This window comes from Sabethes cyaneus, chromosome 2 (genome assembly GCF_943734655.1).
Source record: "Sabethes cyaneus chromosome 2, idSabCyanKW18_F2, whole genome shotgun sequence".
NCBI lineage: Eukaryota > Metazoa > Arthropoda > Insecta > Diptera > Culicidae > Sabethes > Sabethes cyaneus.
Genome location: NC_071354.1, coordinates 153942892 through 153958345, shown reverse-complemented (window position 1 = coordinate 153958345; position 15454 = coordinate 153942892). Strand labels below are relative to the sequence as shown.

The 15454-nt window shown below is 40.9% G+C and overlaps 1 protein-coding gene across 1 annotated transcript in view; it reads left to right on the top strand.

The window, feature by feature from the left end:
• Positions 1-11045, top strand: part of LOC128738316 (poly(rC)-binding protein 3) — a 286215-nt gene extending 275170 nt beyond the window's left edge. Inside the window, exon 10 of the mRNA XM_053833361.1 lies at positions 8876-11045. Coding sequence (XP_053689336.1) covers positions 8876-8960 — 85 coding nt within the window. The 3' untranslated portion in view covers positions 8961-11045. The remainder of the gene's footprint in view (positions 1-8875) is intronic.
• The last annotated feature ends 4409 nt before the right edge of the window (positions 11046-15454 follow it).

Below are 15454 nucleotides of genomic sequence, written 5' to 3'. Positions count from 1 at the left end.
ACCGGTCTAATAATGGTTTTGTACATTGTTAGCTTCGTGCGGCGTATGCTTCCTGATCGTAGCGTTTTACGAAGGGCAAAGTAGGCCCGATCTCCTGCTTGGATGCGCAGCTGGATCTCCTTACTAGTGTTGTTGTCCGCGGTCACCAGCGATCCCAAATACACGAACTCCTCTACTACTTCTAGTTCGTCGCCGTCAACGGTTACCGTCCGTGGGAGGCGCGCGTTTGTTTCCTTTGAGCCTCTTCCTTTCATGTATTTGGTCTTCGACGCATTTATTTTTAGCCCAATTCTCCTAGACTCCGCTTTCAGTCTGGCGTAGATTGCCTCCGCCATCACAAAGTTCCTGGCAATGATATCGAAGTCATCTGCAAAGCCTAGAAGTTGGCTACTCTTGGTAAAAATTGTGCCTCTCGTTTCGATGCCCGCCCGTCGGATCACCCCCTCAAGAGCGATGTTGAACAGCATGCAGAATAGACCGTCACCTTGTCTCAATCCTCGTCGCGTCTCGAAGGGACTCGAGAGTGTCCCAGAGATGCTTACGAAACACATCACTCGTTCCAATGTAGCTCTGATCAGTCGCGTCAGTTTGTCCGGAAAACCGTATTCGTGCATTATCTGCCATAGCTTGTCTCGATCGACTGTATCGTATGCTGCTTTGAAATCAATAAAGATGTGATGCGTGGGCACGTTGGACATTTCTGCAAGATCTGTCGGATAGTAAAAATTTGGTCCGTAGCTGCGCGAGCCCCTATGAAACCCGCCTGATAATTCCCTACGAAACCTTGTGCTATCGGTAACAACCGGCGTAACAGGATCTGGGAGAGTACCTTGTAGGCGGCGTTTACCAGCGTAATACCACGATAGTTGCAGCAGTCTAGCCGATCACCCTTTTTGTAGATGGGAAAAACCACTCCTTCCATCCATTCCTCCGGTAGCTTTTCCTCCTCTAAAATCCTCGAAATAACTCAGTGTAGAGCCTTTTCTAGCGTTTCTCCGCCACGTTTATAAAGCTCTGCCGGTAGGCGGTCCTTCCCAGCGGCTTTATTGGTCTTCAGCAGCCTGATTTCTCGTTTGACTTCTTGGGCTGACTTGGGTCCACATGGGCGCTCCTAGGGTTATTTCCGTTCCGCCTCCTTCTGCGACTTCGCCATTGAGGTGTTCATCGAAGAACTGCTTCCATCTGTCGACCACCTCGCGCTCGTTTGCGATTAGATTCCCTCTCTCGTCTCTACACATGTCAGGTTTCGGTATGTAGCCCTTCCGAGTTTGGTTCACCTTCTCATAAAACTTGCGCGTGTCATTAGCTCGGAATAGTTGCTCTAATTCTTCACGATCTCTGTCCTCCATTTGGCGCTTTTTTCTCTTCAGGATCGTGGTCAACTGGTTCCTAGCTTATCGGTATTTGACCAGGTTCTCTCTAGTGGTAATACTTAGATAATTTTTCCAAGCAGTTCCCCCCCCCCCCACCGCTTGTTGGCATTCCCCATCAAACCAATCATATTTGTGTACCCCGAGGATCAATACCTAATGCCGCGGCAGCGGCCTCTCCGATGGCCGAGCGTATTCTGTCCCAACCGTCTTCGAGGTTTCAAGCACCTAACTCCTCGGAAGAAGGCAGTGCCTCATTTAGTACTCGCGCGTAGTTCTCGGCAGCTTGTGGTTTATCTAGCTGCCTGATGTTCAGTCGAGGGGGGCGGCTTTGACGTGTCCGGTATACGGTGGACAGCTTTGAGCGCACATGTACTGCTACTAGGTAATGGTCAGAATCAATATCCGCACACCGACGGGAGCGTACATTCGTGATGTTATAGAAAAACAGGCCCTCTATGAGAACGTGGTCAATTTGGTTCATTGTACGTTGGTCAGGTGATCTCCAGGAGGCGTTGTGGATATCCTTGCGCGGGAAAAAGGTGCTTCGGAAAGCTGCGAAGTTTATACATCGTTAGCCGTTATCGTTTGTGTCGGTGTGCAGGCTATGGGGTCCTACCACCGGTCTATACATTTCTTCCCTACCGACCTGGGCGTTCATATCCCCGATGACGATCTTGATGTCCCGTGACGAGCAGCTGTCGTACGTTGCCTCCAGCCTCGCGTAGAACGCTTCTTTCTCATCGTCGGGTCTACCTTCGTGCGGGCAGTGCACGTTAATGATGCTATAATTGAAGAGACGGCCCTTTATCCTCAATACACACATTCGTTGATCGCCTTCCAATTTATCTTGCATTCCGCCCAGCACTACAAAGCCCGTTCCCAGTTCGTTAGTAGCACCACCGCTCTGGTAAAACTGGGCCTTTCCGCCACGGATCTTCCATACCTTCTCTCCTTTGCGACAGATTTCCTGCAGAGCTACGATGCCGAGTTTGCGGGGTTCAAGCTGTTCAATCAGCACCCGCTCGCAACCTGCGAAATTTGGCGATCTGCAGTTCCAAGTACCGAGTCTCCATTCGTCGTCCTTGTTCCGTCGCCTAGGTCGATGCCGAATATTTCGCTCCGAATATGCTTGAATGTTGTTAGTTGTAATTTAATTTAGGTGTGTAGCCGTACTGGGGCAACATTACCGAGTCTAGCGAAGGGTCTACCATCTTATAGTGCCGAGACTCACTATACCTCCTTCCCGGTTAGTATACAACCTTAGTTTCCACCGGGGTTGGTTACCCGATCTCCGCTAAGGTTGCTCGTATTCCGGCTGGTACCACGAGGAGGTCGGGATCGGAGTTGCTGGATAGGAGGCTAACGTCCACTATGGGGTCTATATTCCGCATTATCCAGCCGTTTACCAACCCTTACCAAACTTCGAAATCCACTAAACCATTTTCAGTTTTTTGGTCAGCCTCAGCGAAACAGAATTTGCAAAAGTAGTGTAAAGGGCAATTGTAGAGTTTGTTATAATCTGAAATATTGTAGAAGAAAGTATAGTAATCACCAGGAAAGTAGGCCGATGCTATGATAGTATCGGATTTTCCCCTGGCGGTTGGTACCTCAACTCTGATCGCGAAGATGTCTCGTTTGATGAACTCTGTAATGGGAAAACAATTAATATTTGCATTAACCAAGAGAGCAGCTCTCGGAGAGTCATGCTTGTCATCATAGTATAACTTACATGTTCTTGTTTGAATATCTTATATTCTTCCTTTGTAGACCCAGGGCTCTTGAATCAAGGCCAGGTCCACAGCATCTTTGATAAACCTCCTGGAAAGTATGCCCGATGTAGCTTTCGCATGATGGAGGTTTATCTGCAGAACCCTAGTGTTCTGCATTTATGTGAATTTTCCGCTCACTAGCATTTGGGAGAGACGGAATCCCTGTAGGTTAGGGCGCGCATGGTGGTAGTAGTTTTCTTACTACCAGTACCCGAACTCGGTTTGGATCGAGGGAGAGCTGGCTTCGAGTGGTTTCGCCTTTCCCACGGATCTTACCGGAGTTTCCTGGGCCACTTGTGGAGACCCCTGTTTTGGTTTCACTCGGCCCTGGCACCGCCAGACTGTCAAGATCCATAGGCATGGGAGACTCACCTTGATGAGTCTTCTCTTTACCAGATTCACTGTTGGGAGCCATTTGAGCGTTTTGTGGAACCTCCTGTTTGGTTCCACTAGCTCCATGGATCCCCTGGTTGTCAGGATTCTTGGAGATTTGAGACTCAGCATCAGCGAACCCTTGATTCACTTTGACTTCGCTAGTACTGGCCTCAGAAATTTTTGCCTCCATAGGCTGACATGTGATTTGACGTTGTGTCGGAGTTGTTCTCCTCAGCTGGGTTTCGCCAAACCGAAAGTTTATGTTGAGGTTCCTATTCGCGAGTTGACGCATAGAAGCTTCATCAATTGTTAGCGACCAATCCGCATGTTTCCCATTCAGATTAGTTCGCTGCAGAATTCGCCATTTATCAGTAACGTATGAGTCTTCTTATTCTCTCGTTATCGAATGACGCGCTTTGTGGGAAGAAAGCATGATAGATTTCTGGGCGCGGAATGTTCTTTGCATCCAGAGCAATGAGTCTCGCTCCTTTCCATAGTGATAAACCAGGAACCACTTCCTTTAACCACTCCGAGGTTCCCTGGTCTCTACAAGAAAGAACCAGGTGCCCGGACTTGTACGAGCAGTTAAAGAACTTAGGTTTAACCTGCGCGTTACGTTGCTGCTCTATGGCTATTAGTAGAGCATCTTGTATCGAATCTAGTTGTGCCGTACTCAGTTCAGTGCTGGGATAGTCCTCAGAGAGGATCCCAACTCTGATCTGACCTGCGGCCTCCCTGTAGGAGACACCAGTAATGGAGTCCATGGGAAGCTTGGGGGATTCTGCCGTAGATCTCACTCTTGTCCCTCCCCTTCGAGCGGGAAGGGTAGTTTGCTTTTGCACGACCTGTCCCACTCGCTCTCTAGGGCATAGAATTCGCTTCTGTTTTTTTGGGATCGGTTTTTTTCCGCTGCTAAGCAGCTCCGATCCTCGTTGCCTTTTACCTGACATAGAATCAGATTGTGTTAACACTTGCTCCCGTGCCTCCTTCGCAGGCAGCCCAGAGGCAAGTAAACCATTTAGCTTCTTTTTCTGAGCTTTAGTCAGGTTTCGTTTCCACGGAATGTCATTCTCAGCTGGATCTTCCACTTTAGGTCCAGATCTGATTATGACGGTTATTCCACCACTTTCGTCGTCCGTCGACTCAGCACGAGTCGGCGTGTAGTTCAATTCTAGACCATCCCCTATGCCCATCTTCTCCTCTTTCGTTTCCGGTAGAGAGAGGCTGCCGGAGCGCTGTGTTTTATTTATATTAAGACTCTCCACGTGAATCCCACGAGTCGCTCGGTAAAAGATGGTCCACTGCATCAGTGAACGGCTTAATGCAGCAGAGGCAAAAATACTGTGGAGGGTGCCCTGGTACTCAACAGGCTCCGTTAGCGGCTGAGTATTTCTAGAACCCTCTCTATATTTTGCTTTGTTCGGATGTCTAGCCACAGTGAACATGCGATAACTGGCCTGGTTCTTCTCTCCTGTCACTCTCTGCCATCAAACCAGCTGTTCCGTTGTCTTCCACGCGTCGTGTCTACCACCTATCTCGCAGGTGTCCATAAAGATTCCTCTATAGCCCACTTATACCATCTTCTCTTTCTTCCTGCTGTTCTGCGAATTGTTGGTCATTCGTTGAGCGTGGTCACGCGGTCTGCCGTCAACCGCTGGATATTGAAAAGCAGCGTCCTCTCAATGCGAGTCTTTGCCGCGTCCAATAGCCTTGCACGAATCTTACTGATGACGATACAGTGGTCAGAGTGGTCGGTATTTGGTTTCCAAAAAGATCGCACATCGAGGACATCCGAAGAGTTTCAATCGTCAATCGAGACATGATCGATCAGAGAGCTAGAGTCTCCATTTGGATTCCGAATATTCAGACGTGGAAAGTAGGTGCTACAGATTGCCATTCCTCTAGCCGTCTATCGCTTTTTGTGCGTATACATTGATTAGGCTGTGGTTAAAGAGTTTCCTTCAATTCTCGAAACCCATATTCTGCCATTTACAGGCCTTCACCGGATACTTCGTTGTTTTTGCTTTCTCAACACTACGAAACCGACTCCATGTTCTGCCTTTCTATCGCCATGATAGAAATATGTAGTAGATGCGGTAGCTGAAAGAAGTGCCTACCATAGGTCCACAGTCTGCCATAGTCTGAATGGGATTACCTTTCTCCGGAATTTGGCCACCGAACTGAATAGCAACGATCTCCACTCCGAGTTGGTTCACAAATGAGCAAGCAGGCCAGCTCGCGCTGGTTCAGAAGAGTTTGGACATTTAAGGTACCAAGTTACCAATCGTCTCCGGGTTCTTTGCCGTGTCGTATACCGATTGATCAGTTTCGTATTTCCATTTCCATTGTTCATGGTAAATGAGAGTTTCGGTATACTGTCTTGCCGGGGTCGCAATACCTATATCCTGCTGATGGATCCACCATCCTAGGTATAGCTTGCGGGATACAGCATTTCATATTCAGTTGCTCGCTCCGAGACAGACGCTGCTTGAGCCGCTCCTCACCTGGGGAGCAGGCGCTCAAGTTCGCACTAGCTGCTTCGTGACCGTCAGACTTAAATCCTAGAGGAGGTGCTAGGCAAAGGCTTCAGAGAGCCAGAGCTATGTTTGACGCTCCTAACTGCCTGGTAACAGTACTCATTTCATGCTCAGGTTCGCTGAGGTATAGGAATTTGAATTCCGGGGTCAAATTGACACCAAAGTACAGAAAAATTAAAAAGCTCTAACTTCTCAAACTGTCCTGGGGCCAAATGGACAAAGTCGGCACCAACTTTTCCTTTTGAAAGCTAACCTGTAGGGGAAGACTGTCCAGAACGCACCGGGGGGGTAGAATGGCCCATGCTATTAATTGTTTAAAAACGCGGAAACTATTTGGTAAAATTGTGAATGCGCATTTTATTTTGGTGTAAAAGAAGCTAATTCATAATTGTGTAAAATGTAAAAGCATCAAACATAGCCACATCCAGTAAAATCAAGCGATTATCCGCGATCTCATTCCACATGTAAGAAATCACGGTTTCTCTTAAGCTTTTACCACTAGTCGGTATGCAAATTACATAATAAATACAGTCTATCTAATTGTTATATTGTCATACTCGATGATTCATCACAAAAACGGCATTAACTAGGCATATTTTTCACATATATTGCAAAAAACTTCAAAATACAAAACAGGGGTAGAATGCATCACAGCGGGATTGAACATTTAAAAAAATATTTTTAATTTGCAGTACGTCTTTTGTTTCGGATTATTTATTAAAAATGTAGCAATATTATAATTGTACCTTGTTTAACTTACAATATTTCATCACACATCAGTTGGAGAAAAGTGGATGATTAAATTTTATTGCCAATTATGTTGAGATATGAACCCATTATATCCCAGCAAACAAGCGTATGTAACAAACGCTATAACGAACGCTTCCGCCATTTCGGCAGCCTAGTTTTAGGAGTTTATACAACGCGTGATTATATGTAAATTTGCTGGTTGCGTTTAACGCCTTGCTGTGCAAACTTGGTGCGTTTTGTCCACGGGCTTTGGCGTTTTGCCCCACATAATGATTTTGACTCTTGCCAAAAATCGTCAAAAATAACAAAAAAAAATACTGGTTTTTGTTAGAAAATTTCACCAGGAGAAGTGTAAAAAACATCCCAAAGTCTTCTAGAAGTCGAAAACCGTGGAACAAACACGCCGTTGCTCTGCAAAATGATGTTTTGCTTAAGCGGTGCATTCTGCACCACTTTACCCTAAAATGTAAAAAAACTGAGTGAGAGTTATTTTCTGCTGGACTAGCATAGGGTTTGTCTTCGAAAAGGAAAGTCGTCATCCAAAACAAAACGTTTACCGGAATATTTTTTTTATCAACCAGCAGCCTTGGGATTTCAGCGTCGAAATCTGTCCCTCAGTATATTCCGGGGCTCTTGTCCTCTTTCGGCACTTTATTGCAACTCTCTTCAATGTTTTGCGGATGTACTGGTGGGAACAGTTAAACTTTTTTGCGGCATCCCACTGACTCACGGGATCCTTGTTGTTGAAAGCACGAGAAAGAAAACGGATTGTGCAATTCCTAGAAGTGCACAACGCGCTCGCGAAATGCTTCTTGTTTTGGCGCTATTTTGAGAGCAAAAACAAACCAAAAATACTGGCAGAATGTGGAGAGAGAGCTAACACATACACACTCTCATTTCTCTCTGAGCTCATTTGTTGTAGTGCATAAAAGCCGCAGAAAAAATCCAAAATTTTTGTTGCCAGCCGTTACTAAATTTCATTGTTTATATAAACACTTTTATCTGTATAATCGGGTGTACTGGCTAATCAATTCTTGGGTTAAAATGTACATACTCAGATTTTAGATATTTTAGATCTATCAAGAAAATAAAATTTAAGCACTTTGAGGAATACTACTTTATAGAAAATACCCAAATTAGATACAAATTTGTTATTCTACTTTAACTGGAAATTACTATGTTTTATGGTAAAATTAGCCGTCATCGATTCTGCCAATTTCAAAAGCAGTTTTTTTGTTTGAAACAAAAATTCTGTTCATGAAAATATATTTGCTGTGTTCTGATTGGCAAGAAGAAAGCAGTATTTACATTTTTATAAACAGAATCCAGCATTTATGCCCAAAACCTGCTTCCAAAATTGGGCTCTCCGACGAAAAGTTAATGGCTGCTAGTTTCCCGTTAAAACGATTTCAAATAATTTGAACGTCAAAAAGATGGTTTCAATCATTTTTTGATCGTTTCGACCTACTAAAACTTTATTCTATTTTCTTGTGATGTTGTGTGTCCAGTGAAGACAAGAGAGTCATGCCAGCAATGTGAAAACTCTTTCCGTCGGAAGTCAACATTTCTTCAAAATTATATAAATGCTCAACTGTTAGTAATACACTAAATGAATCATGAGAGAACAAAAAGTTTAACATTTATCGAAACAAATAAACAATGATTGCTTGCTTCATTTATTCAGTTTGAGTGAATTTTAAATCGAATAGTGCATTCTATTTTTTCTTTTGAACTTTCATAGGTTTTTTTACCCTTCGGTAGCCTTTGATTTTGCATCCAATTTACAAACCTATTTACAACTTTTAGCCACAGATTTTCCTAGCATTTTCTTCTTTCCGCCCCTGCTTTCCCTCGTTACTATAGAATGTCCTTGATCTATCATAGTTTCTGATTCTGTATCAAAAATAAACAGTGTTCGTCCGTTTTGTCTACTTCTAGTGCGGAATATTCAGCTACAAAATAAGAACTGATCGTTTTGGTTTTTGTTTCTCTTTTCTTTTTGGTAGTTTTCTCAACCAAAATCAAACGCACGGTTTCGCTAATTTCCACCTGTCCATTTTTTCTTTTCCAGAATTTCGATGGAAACTGCCGGCCTGCCGATCCCAGGCTATCACTACATTGCCCCGAATCACATCGTGAAAGCACCCATCCATTAAGCGGCTTCCAGCTGCGCGCAGTGCTCCCATCTGCCATCCATCGACGCTAACTCTTAGCCAGAAGATCTCAGCCACCAAGTGGGCACCACGAAGTGACGGCGGGGTTCCACAGTACATAGGTTTAGATTTGTCTGCTGCTCTGCTACTGCTGCTGGTGGTCCGCGATGGAGATGACGCGCCACTGCGCCAAAGAATAGAACATTTTTTTCCGGAAACAGAAAACGCCCCACCTCCGGAATCGGATTTGAGACTGCTTCAAAATGTGTGCGCGTTTTTAGTTGTGTAAAGGATGCGCGAAAGACAGCCAAACATGAATGCAATGTTTCGTTTTTATTACGTTTAGATTTTAATTACTAACCGATATCACTAGGTTCTATCGCTAGTTTTTAATGCGTTTGTTGACATGTTTCTGCGTACTCTTTTTTAAGGCTATAATATTAACGAAGAACGAGTGGACAGATAAACGGCGAACATTTTTAATTGTAAGCGCAGCTACCGTAGCAGCCAAAAGTGATGGAAAGCCGTATTATGTTGTAGGGAGGGAATTTCTGGAAAATCCAGCGAATGTAAACCTGTGTGGAAACAGTGTAAATGACTAACAACAATGACGGTAGTACACAGTGCTAGACAATGACCCAAACACAATCATGGCGAACGATACACAGGGAAAATAATAAAGGAAGCTGAAACTTTTAAAAACAAACGAAAAAAAAACAACAAACCGCATTTTCAATGCCGGATCATGCCATTGTGGGAAAGCTATTGAAAATTAAAATAATACTGTTCACAGTACACACAGTGAGTGTGAAGGTCGTAACAAAATAACAGTGGGGATGTAAAGGAGACAAAATAAAAACGAAGGTATCACTAGAAGCGGAAAAAGAGCATCACAGGAAGTGAGTAGGAGCGAGCGGTCGAACCACACGAAGCAGGAGGGAACAGTAAAATCGTCAAAGAGCTTAACATTCAATTATAGAGATTGAATACTCACATATTTATCCATCAGTGTGCTGGGGTCTCACCGAAGCCCGGTAACGGTCAGGGTGTGGACGATGCGAAGCAGCTGCACGGTCACGCCGCGCGCTGTCAGCAGCATCGGGGATATAAATATGATAGATGTTTTAATAGCGGGACCTTTTATCCGTTCGTATACGTTTGTGTTTGCACACGTTTTTATCTCGATTCTGGCTTCGGCAATTATTGCGTTTTATGAATATTTATTATTTTGTTCACATTAATGCTTAAAAAGTAGATCAGAGAGACAAAAAAAAATTAAAAGTTTTCGCCTCGTTCGGTTTACTTGCTTTCAAAAAGCGAAACACGTACTATATAGCTATTGCTGTTATTATTATCATTATCAACTACTACAGGGAGGCAATCCTGCACGGAATACGTAGGGAACGCTTTGTAAAAGTTTAGTTTGCAATCAAAATTATCCGCTACCGTCGGGACGCGGCTGTAGGACGACGCTTCAAACTCGGTTTAGGTTTAGTAGCTCTCAGTAGTTCATTGAAAGTATTTAAGAAAAAAAAAAGTATACGATCAATTCAAGATTCGTTCGTTTTCAACGAGACAAAAAATAAAGTAATAAACAGTTAGAGAATCGTAAAATTTAAACATATTTATCGTACATATCGTTATGACACAGAAACAGAGGAAACAAATATCAATTGAGACACGTTCGTTCGTTCGTTCGATTTTGTGCGTTCATCGATAAAAGGATGTGCGCAATTGGAAATGATGTTAGAGGCAAAATTTTTAGGTAACCTGCGAAAAAAAAAGAAAACATATCGTTGCGTTCTATCAACAAATTCATTGTGTACATAGGGTTAATTGGAGGAAAAAGCGTACAGGATCGGTTGGTCTGGCAAGACACAACCGCTGCCCGTTGCCCGTCATAATATCAAAACTTTTAAGAACATTCGGTAATTCAGTAAATCCAGCAGTTCCGGATGAATTTGCAGATTGTGATACTTTCAATTGGCTATAAGTCTGATAATCTGATTGAGTCCTAAGCAGTTGACAATTAAATTAAATTTTGGCAATACTAATTTGGAGTTCAATAACGAATTTCATACAATTGATTGATGGCATTTTTGTCTTTTTGCAAGACTCTCACTCTCAGTGGTTAAAGTTATTTTTAATGATAAGACCTAACAAGCGAATCAAGCTTACCTAAAATGAAAGTTCGTTGCAAAAAAGTTAAGAAAATACTGTTTTCCTGTGCATTTTCTGCCTCTTTCCAATAATTCATTTTTTCTGTGAAAAGCGCTTACAAATGACGAGAAGACAATTAAAAAAATTATATGTTTTTGAAGTCATAAAGTTCTTTCCAATGGGACGTCATGTTATTGATATAAGTGAAAGTCTTCTTAGCGATAAGAGCTAAAAAGAATGAATCCAGCTTACAACAAATTAAGATTTCAACTAATCTAATCTCGCACTAACGCAGCCAATACTTGAAGGCATCCTGGAAAATGACGATTGCTTGAATCAATCATCTTTGTTGTCAACGGCCAAGCCAACTGCGCAGCATGTAACGCAGAGAGAATTCCAAAGAATTAAGTGAAATTAGAAATGATACTCAATTCCATTCAGCTCTTTGAAATCAAGTGAAATGGAAGAAAGCGTGGACCTCCCATACCAAACGCTTCCCTCTTTCGTCAAATTAAGGTTTCATGCAAAACAGTATTTTATCAAAAATTGTTTTTCCATGTGGTTTTATCGCCCCTTCCAGGGCTGGTTCGTTCACTTTGACTCAATTTTGATTCATTTGACAGTACCGTCTCAGACGAGCAAAATTTGACGAAGTTGTATATGGAACACTTGTAGAACTAGTTATCATCTTCAATTTGGCTGAATAAAGTTTTGCTGTATCTGTTGAAGTTACAATGCTACAATGCTAGTACTCCATTAGTAACTGAATGAACGTTCATTTAGTCACTAATAAGGTACTAGCATTGTAGGACCGTAAATACAAAATATACGGTAAAACTTTATTCAGCAAAATTGTAGATAATAGCTGGCTCTACAAATGTTCCATATAGAACTTTGTCAAATTTTGCTCGTCTGAGACGGTACTGTCAAATGAATCAAAATTGAGTCAAAGTGAACGAACCAGCCCTGGCCCCTTTCCAAGGTGATTAAGTTCACTTGTGATTAAAGTCTCCTTAGAAAAAATATTTTTTAAAAAGCCACTTCTATCACAGTTATTTTAAACATGGGAACTACTATGTGAATCAATTTTACTTGAAATTGAACTCTTTCGTATGAAACGTTTTTAAAAAACAAAATTTGCATTTAGATTTTTAGCCACTTCCCAAGAGAAACTCATTTGGTCTCATTTGTCTAGCAATCTTCTTAATGATGAAAGCTACTAAATGCATTATTCTTATTCGAATTGAAGGCTCATACAAAAAAACATTTAAAACTGAAATTTATGTTTCACACATCTATTTAGGAGGCCTTCATTTCACTCTCATTGGTTGAAATCTTCTCAGTCATGAAAACTAATAACCGAATCAATCTTACTAGATAATTAAGCATCTCAAGTAACAATTTTGGTTTTATTTCACTCTTATGATGGCTTTTATAACCAAAATTGGTCATGAAAATCAAAATAGAGGTGTAATAAAACTCACATTGTTGTTTGGTATGCTTGGAATTGAAGTCTCATGCGAAAAGCTATTGGTTTAATCATGTTTTCAGGTAAATTACAGGGTTTTTCCAAGACTACCTCGTTTTACTATCATTATTAGAAGTCTTCTTAGTGATGAAAGCTGAAAGGCGAATTAAACTTACTCCAAATAGAAGTCTTCTGCATAGTGGCGTTTTATGAAATTTATATTCTTATGCACATTTCACACCTCTACTTTCAAGAGACATTCATTTAACGCTCATTGTTTGATATTGTTTCAGTGACGAAAACTAATAGACGAATCCATCTTACTTAAGTCAATATCTATTCAAAAAGACATCTTATGAAAATCACTTTTTCGTGTACCCTTTTGCACTTCTTTTCAAAAGGATCTCTTTTTACTCTAATTGGTGGGAGTTTTCTTCGCAACGAGAACTAATAAGCGAGTGTAGTTGACTTAAAATTGAAGTCTTATACGGGAAGACAATTAAAATATTATATAGCAATGTATGTTTTACGCTTTCTATAAGAATTAACCTCATCTGTAATTAGAGTCTCGTGAGAAAAGATATTTTCCCAAAATCATACTTATATTTATATTTTACACCTCTTTCTGAGAGGAACAAGTTTACTTGAAACTGAAGTATTATGCAAAAATACATTTTTGTTACTTATTTTCATGTTTTCTGCCGCTCTTTCCAAAAGTTTTCACTATTTATTTTCATTGGTAGAAATCTTCTTAGTCAGTAGGATCGTTGCACTAGCCCCGTAATTGTCCTGTACACTAATAGCCGGCTGCGAAATCTTTCGATAAAGAAGGGTCATGTTCTCAACAGGACGTTTATACCCATGGCTTTGCTTCAAGAAGTCCTCGTTTCACTCTTATTGGTAGAAGTTTTCTTAGTGATGAGAACTGATAAATTAAATAAACTTACTAGAAATTGAAGTCTTTTGACAAATGCCTTTTATAAAATTGATATTCTCATTCTTATGGAAGATGGTTTAAAAGATCATGTTTTGCTGAATAGGATCAATTCTCATGCGTTTCGTTCTCATTGTTCGAAGTCTTTTTAATGCCGAAGACTACTAAATGCATTATTTTTATTTGAAGTCTCAGGTTAAAAGTTATTTTTTTAAATCAAATTTTTATTCCATATAACGCTTTTTTTTGCAAGAGAATTAAGCTCACTTGAAATTGAAGTCTCGTGCGAAAACACATTTGAAAAAATCCTATTTTGCTGCCTACCATATTTTTATAAAATATGCGTTTTCTGCCAGTTTTATGCCGCTTTCCTAGAGGGCCGCTTTTTAGTCTCATTTGTAAGTAATATAAGAGTTAATAAGCGAATTAAGCTTTTGCTTGATGTTGAAGCCTCATACGAAAAGGCACCTTTCAACAATCATATTTTCGTTCTACGCCTCTTTCCAAGAGAATTCGTTCACACTGGAAATCTTTTCAGCATTGCAGCAGTGCAAGACTGGAGCACACTGGGGCACGTTTCCCGCCTTCTAAATTTAGTGTAGAACAAGCTAGTTCTGTTAAGGCTTAAGCTGAAAGTCCAGAAATTTTAATGTAATAGTCCAGAATCTTTGCAGTTTTTTAACTGATTGCGTTAAAATAGATCCAGGCTCAAGTCCAACTTGAAGGTTTTCCCAAGTTCAATTTCAGCATTATTTCTTTATTTCTTTATTTGTCCATATAAATCATCTGACATTTAATGTCTTATTTCTAGTCCAGTTTAAAATATGTTTGCAAATCCAATGTGAAGTAAAACTTTAAGTTCTAATTATTGAAAATGCAAGTCCAATTCTACGTCTACGTCTTTCCAGTTCAATTTACTTCAAAACTTAAAATCTAAATTGGCTTCAAATTCTAATTGCAAGTTCAATTACAAATCCAAATTCACGTCCGATTTCAAGCTCCATTTCAAGTCTAATTTGATTCCTATCTCAGGTAAAATTTCAAGTCCAATTTCAAGCTTAATTTAATACTGATTTTAAGTTCAATGTCGAGTACCATTTCAGCTCTGATATCAAATACAGTTTTAATTCTAATTTATGTACAACTTTAAGCCTGCTGAATAACCCGTTTATTAAGCCACTCTATAATAAACTCAAAACTACAATTTTAGGCGTTGTTTCAGGTCGAATTTTATGTACTATTTTAAACCAATTTGATCAATTCTCATTCTCATTCAAAGCAATTTGAAACTCAAGTTATTTCCAATTTCAACCGACTTTAAGTACAATTTAAGAGCGATATCAAGACTAGTTTAACTCCTATGATATGACCACTTTCATGTACCATTTCTTGCCTCTTCCATATCTAATCTCAAGTTCAATTTTAACGCCAATTTAAGTTCAATTTTAACCGCTCTGTTGGGTTCGAGGTACGATGCTGGTCTAACAAACCAGTCGTCGTACATTCGAATTTCGGCTAGGCGGGGCTGCTAGATAGATTCAGTAGGATTCTTGCACTAGCCCCGTAATTGTCCTGTACTCTATTATAGCCGGCGTCTTTCTAAGACTTAACCCTTCTTTATCGATAGACTTCACGTCTATCAATTTGAAGTCCTACTGCAAGTCCAGTTTTAAGCTCCATTTCAAGCCTATTTCATGTCTAATTTCTAGTTAGTTTAATTTGAATTAATTTAAAGTCTGATTGCAAATAAAAGTTCAAGTTTAATTTCAAATCCAATTTATAGTCCACTGCTTGGAAGTAGGTTTAATGGAGGTATTTTGTATGAAAATCTAACAATTGGAATACCCATGACGCGATAGGGTTCGCCCCATCGCGGAATCCTCGGGATTCTTAAAGTAGGAGTGGGAGTTCCTGCTGTGTTAGTAAGATTTATGG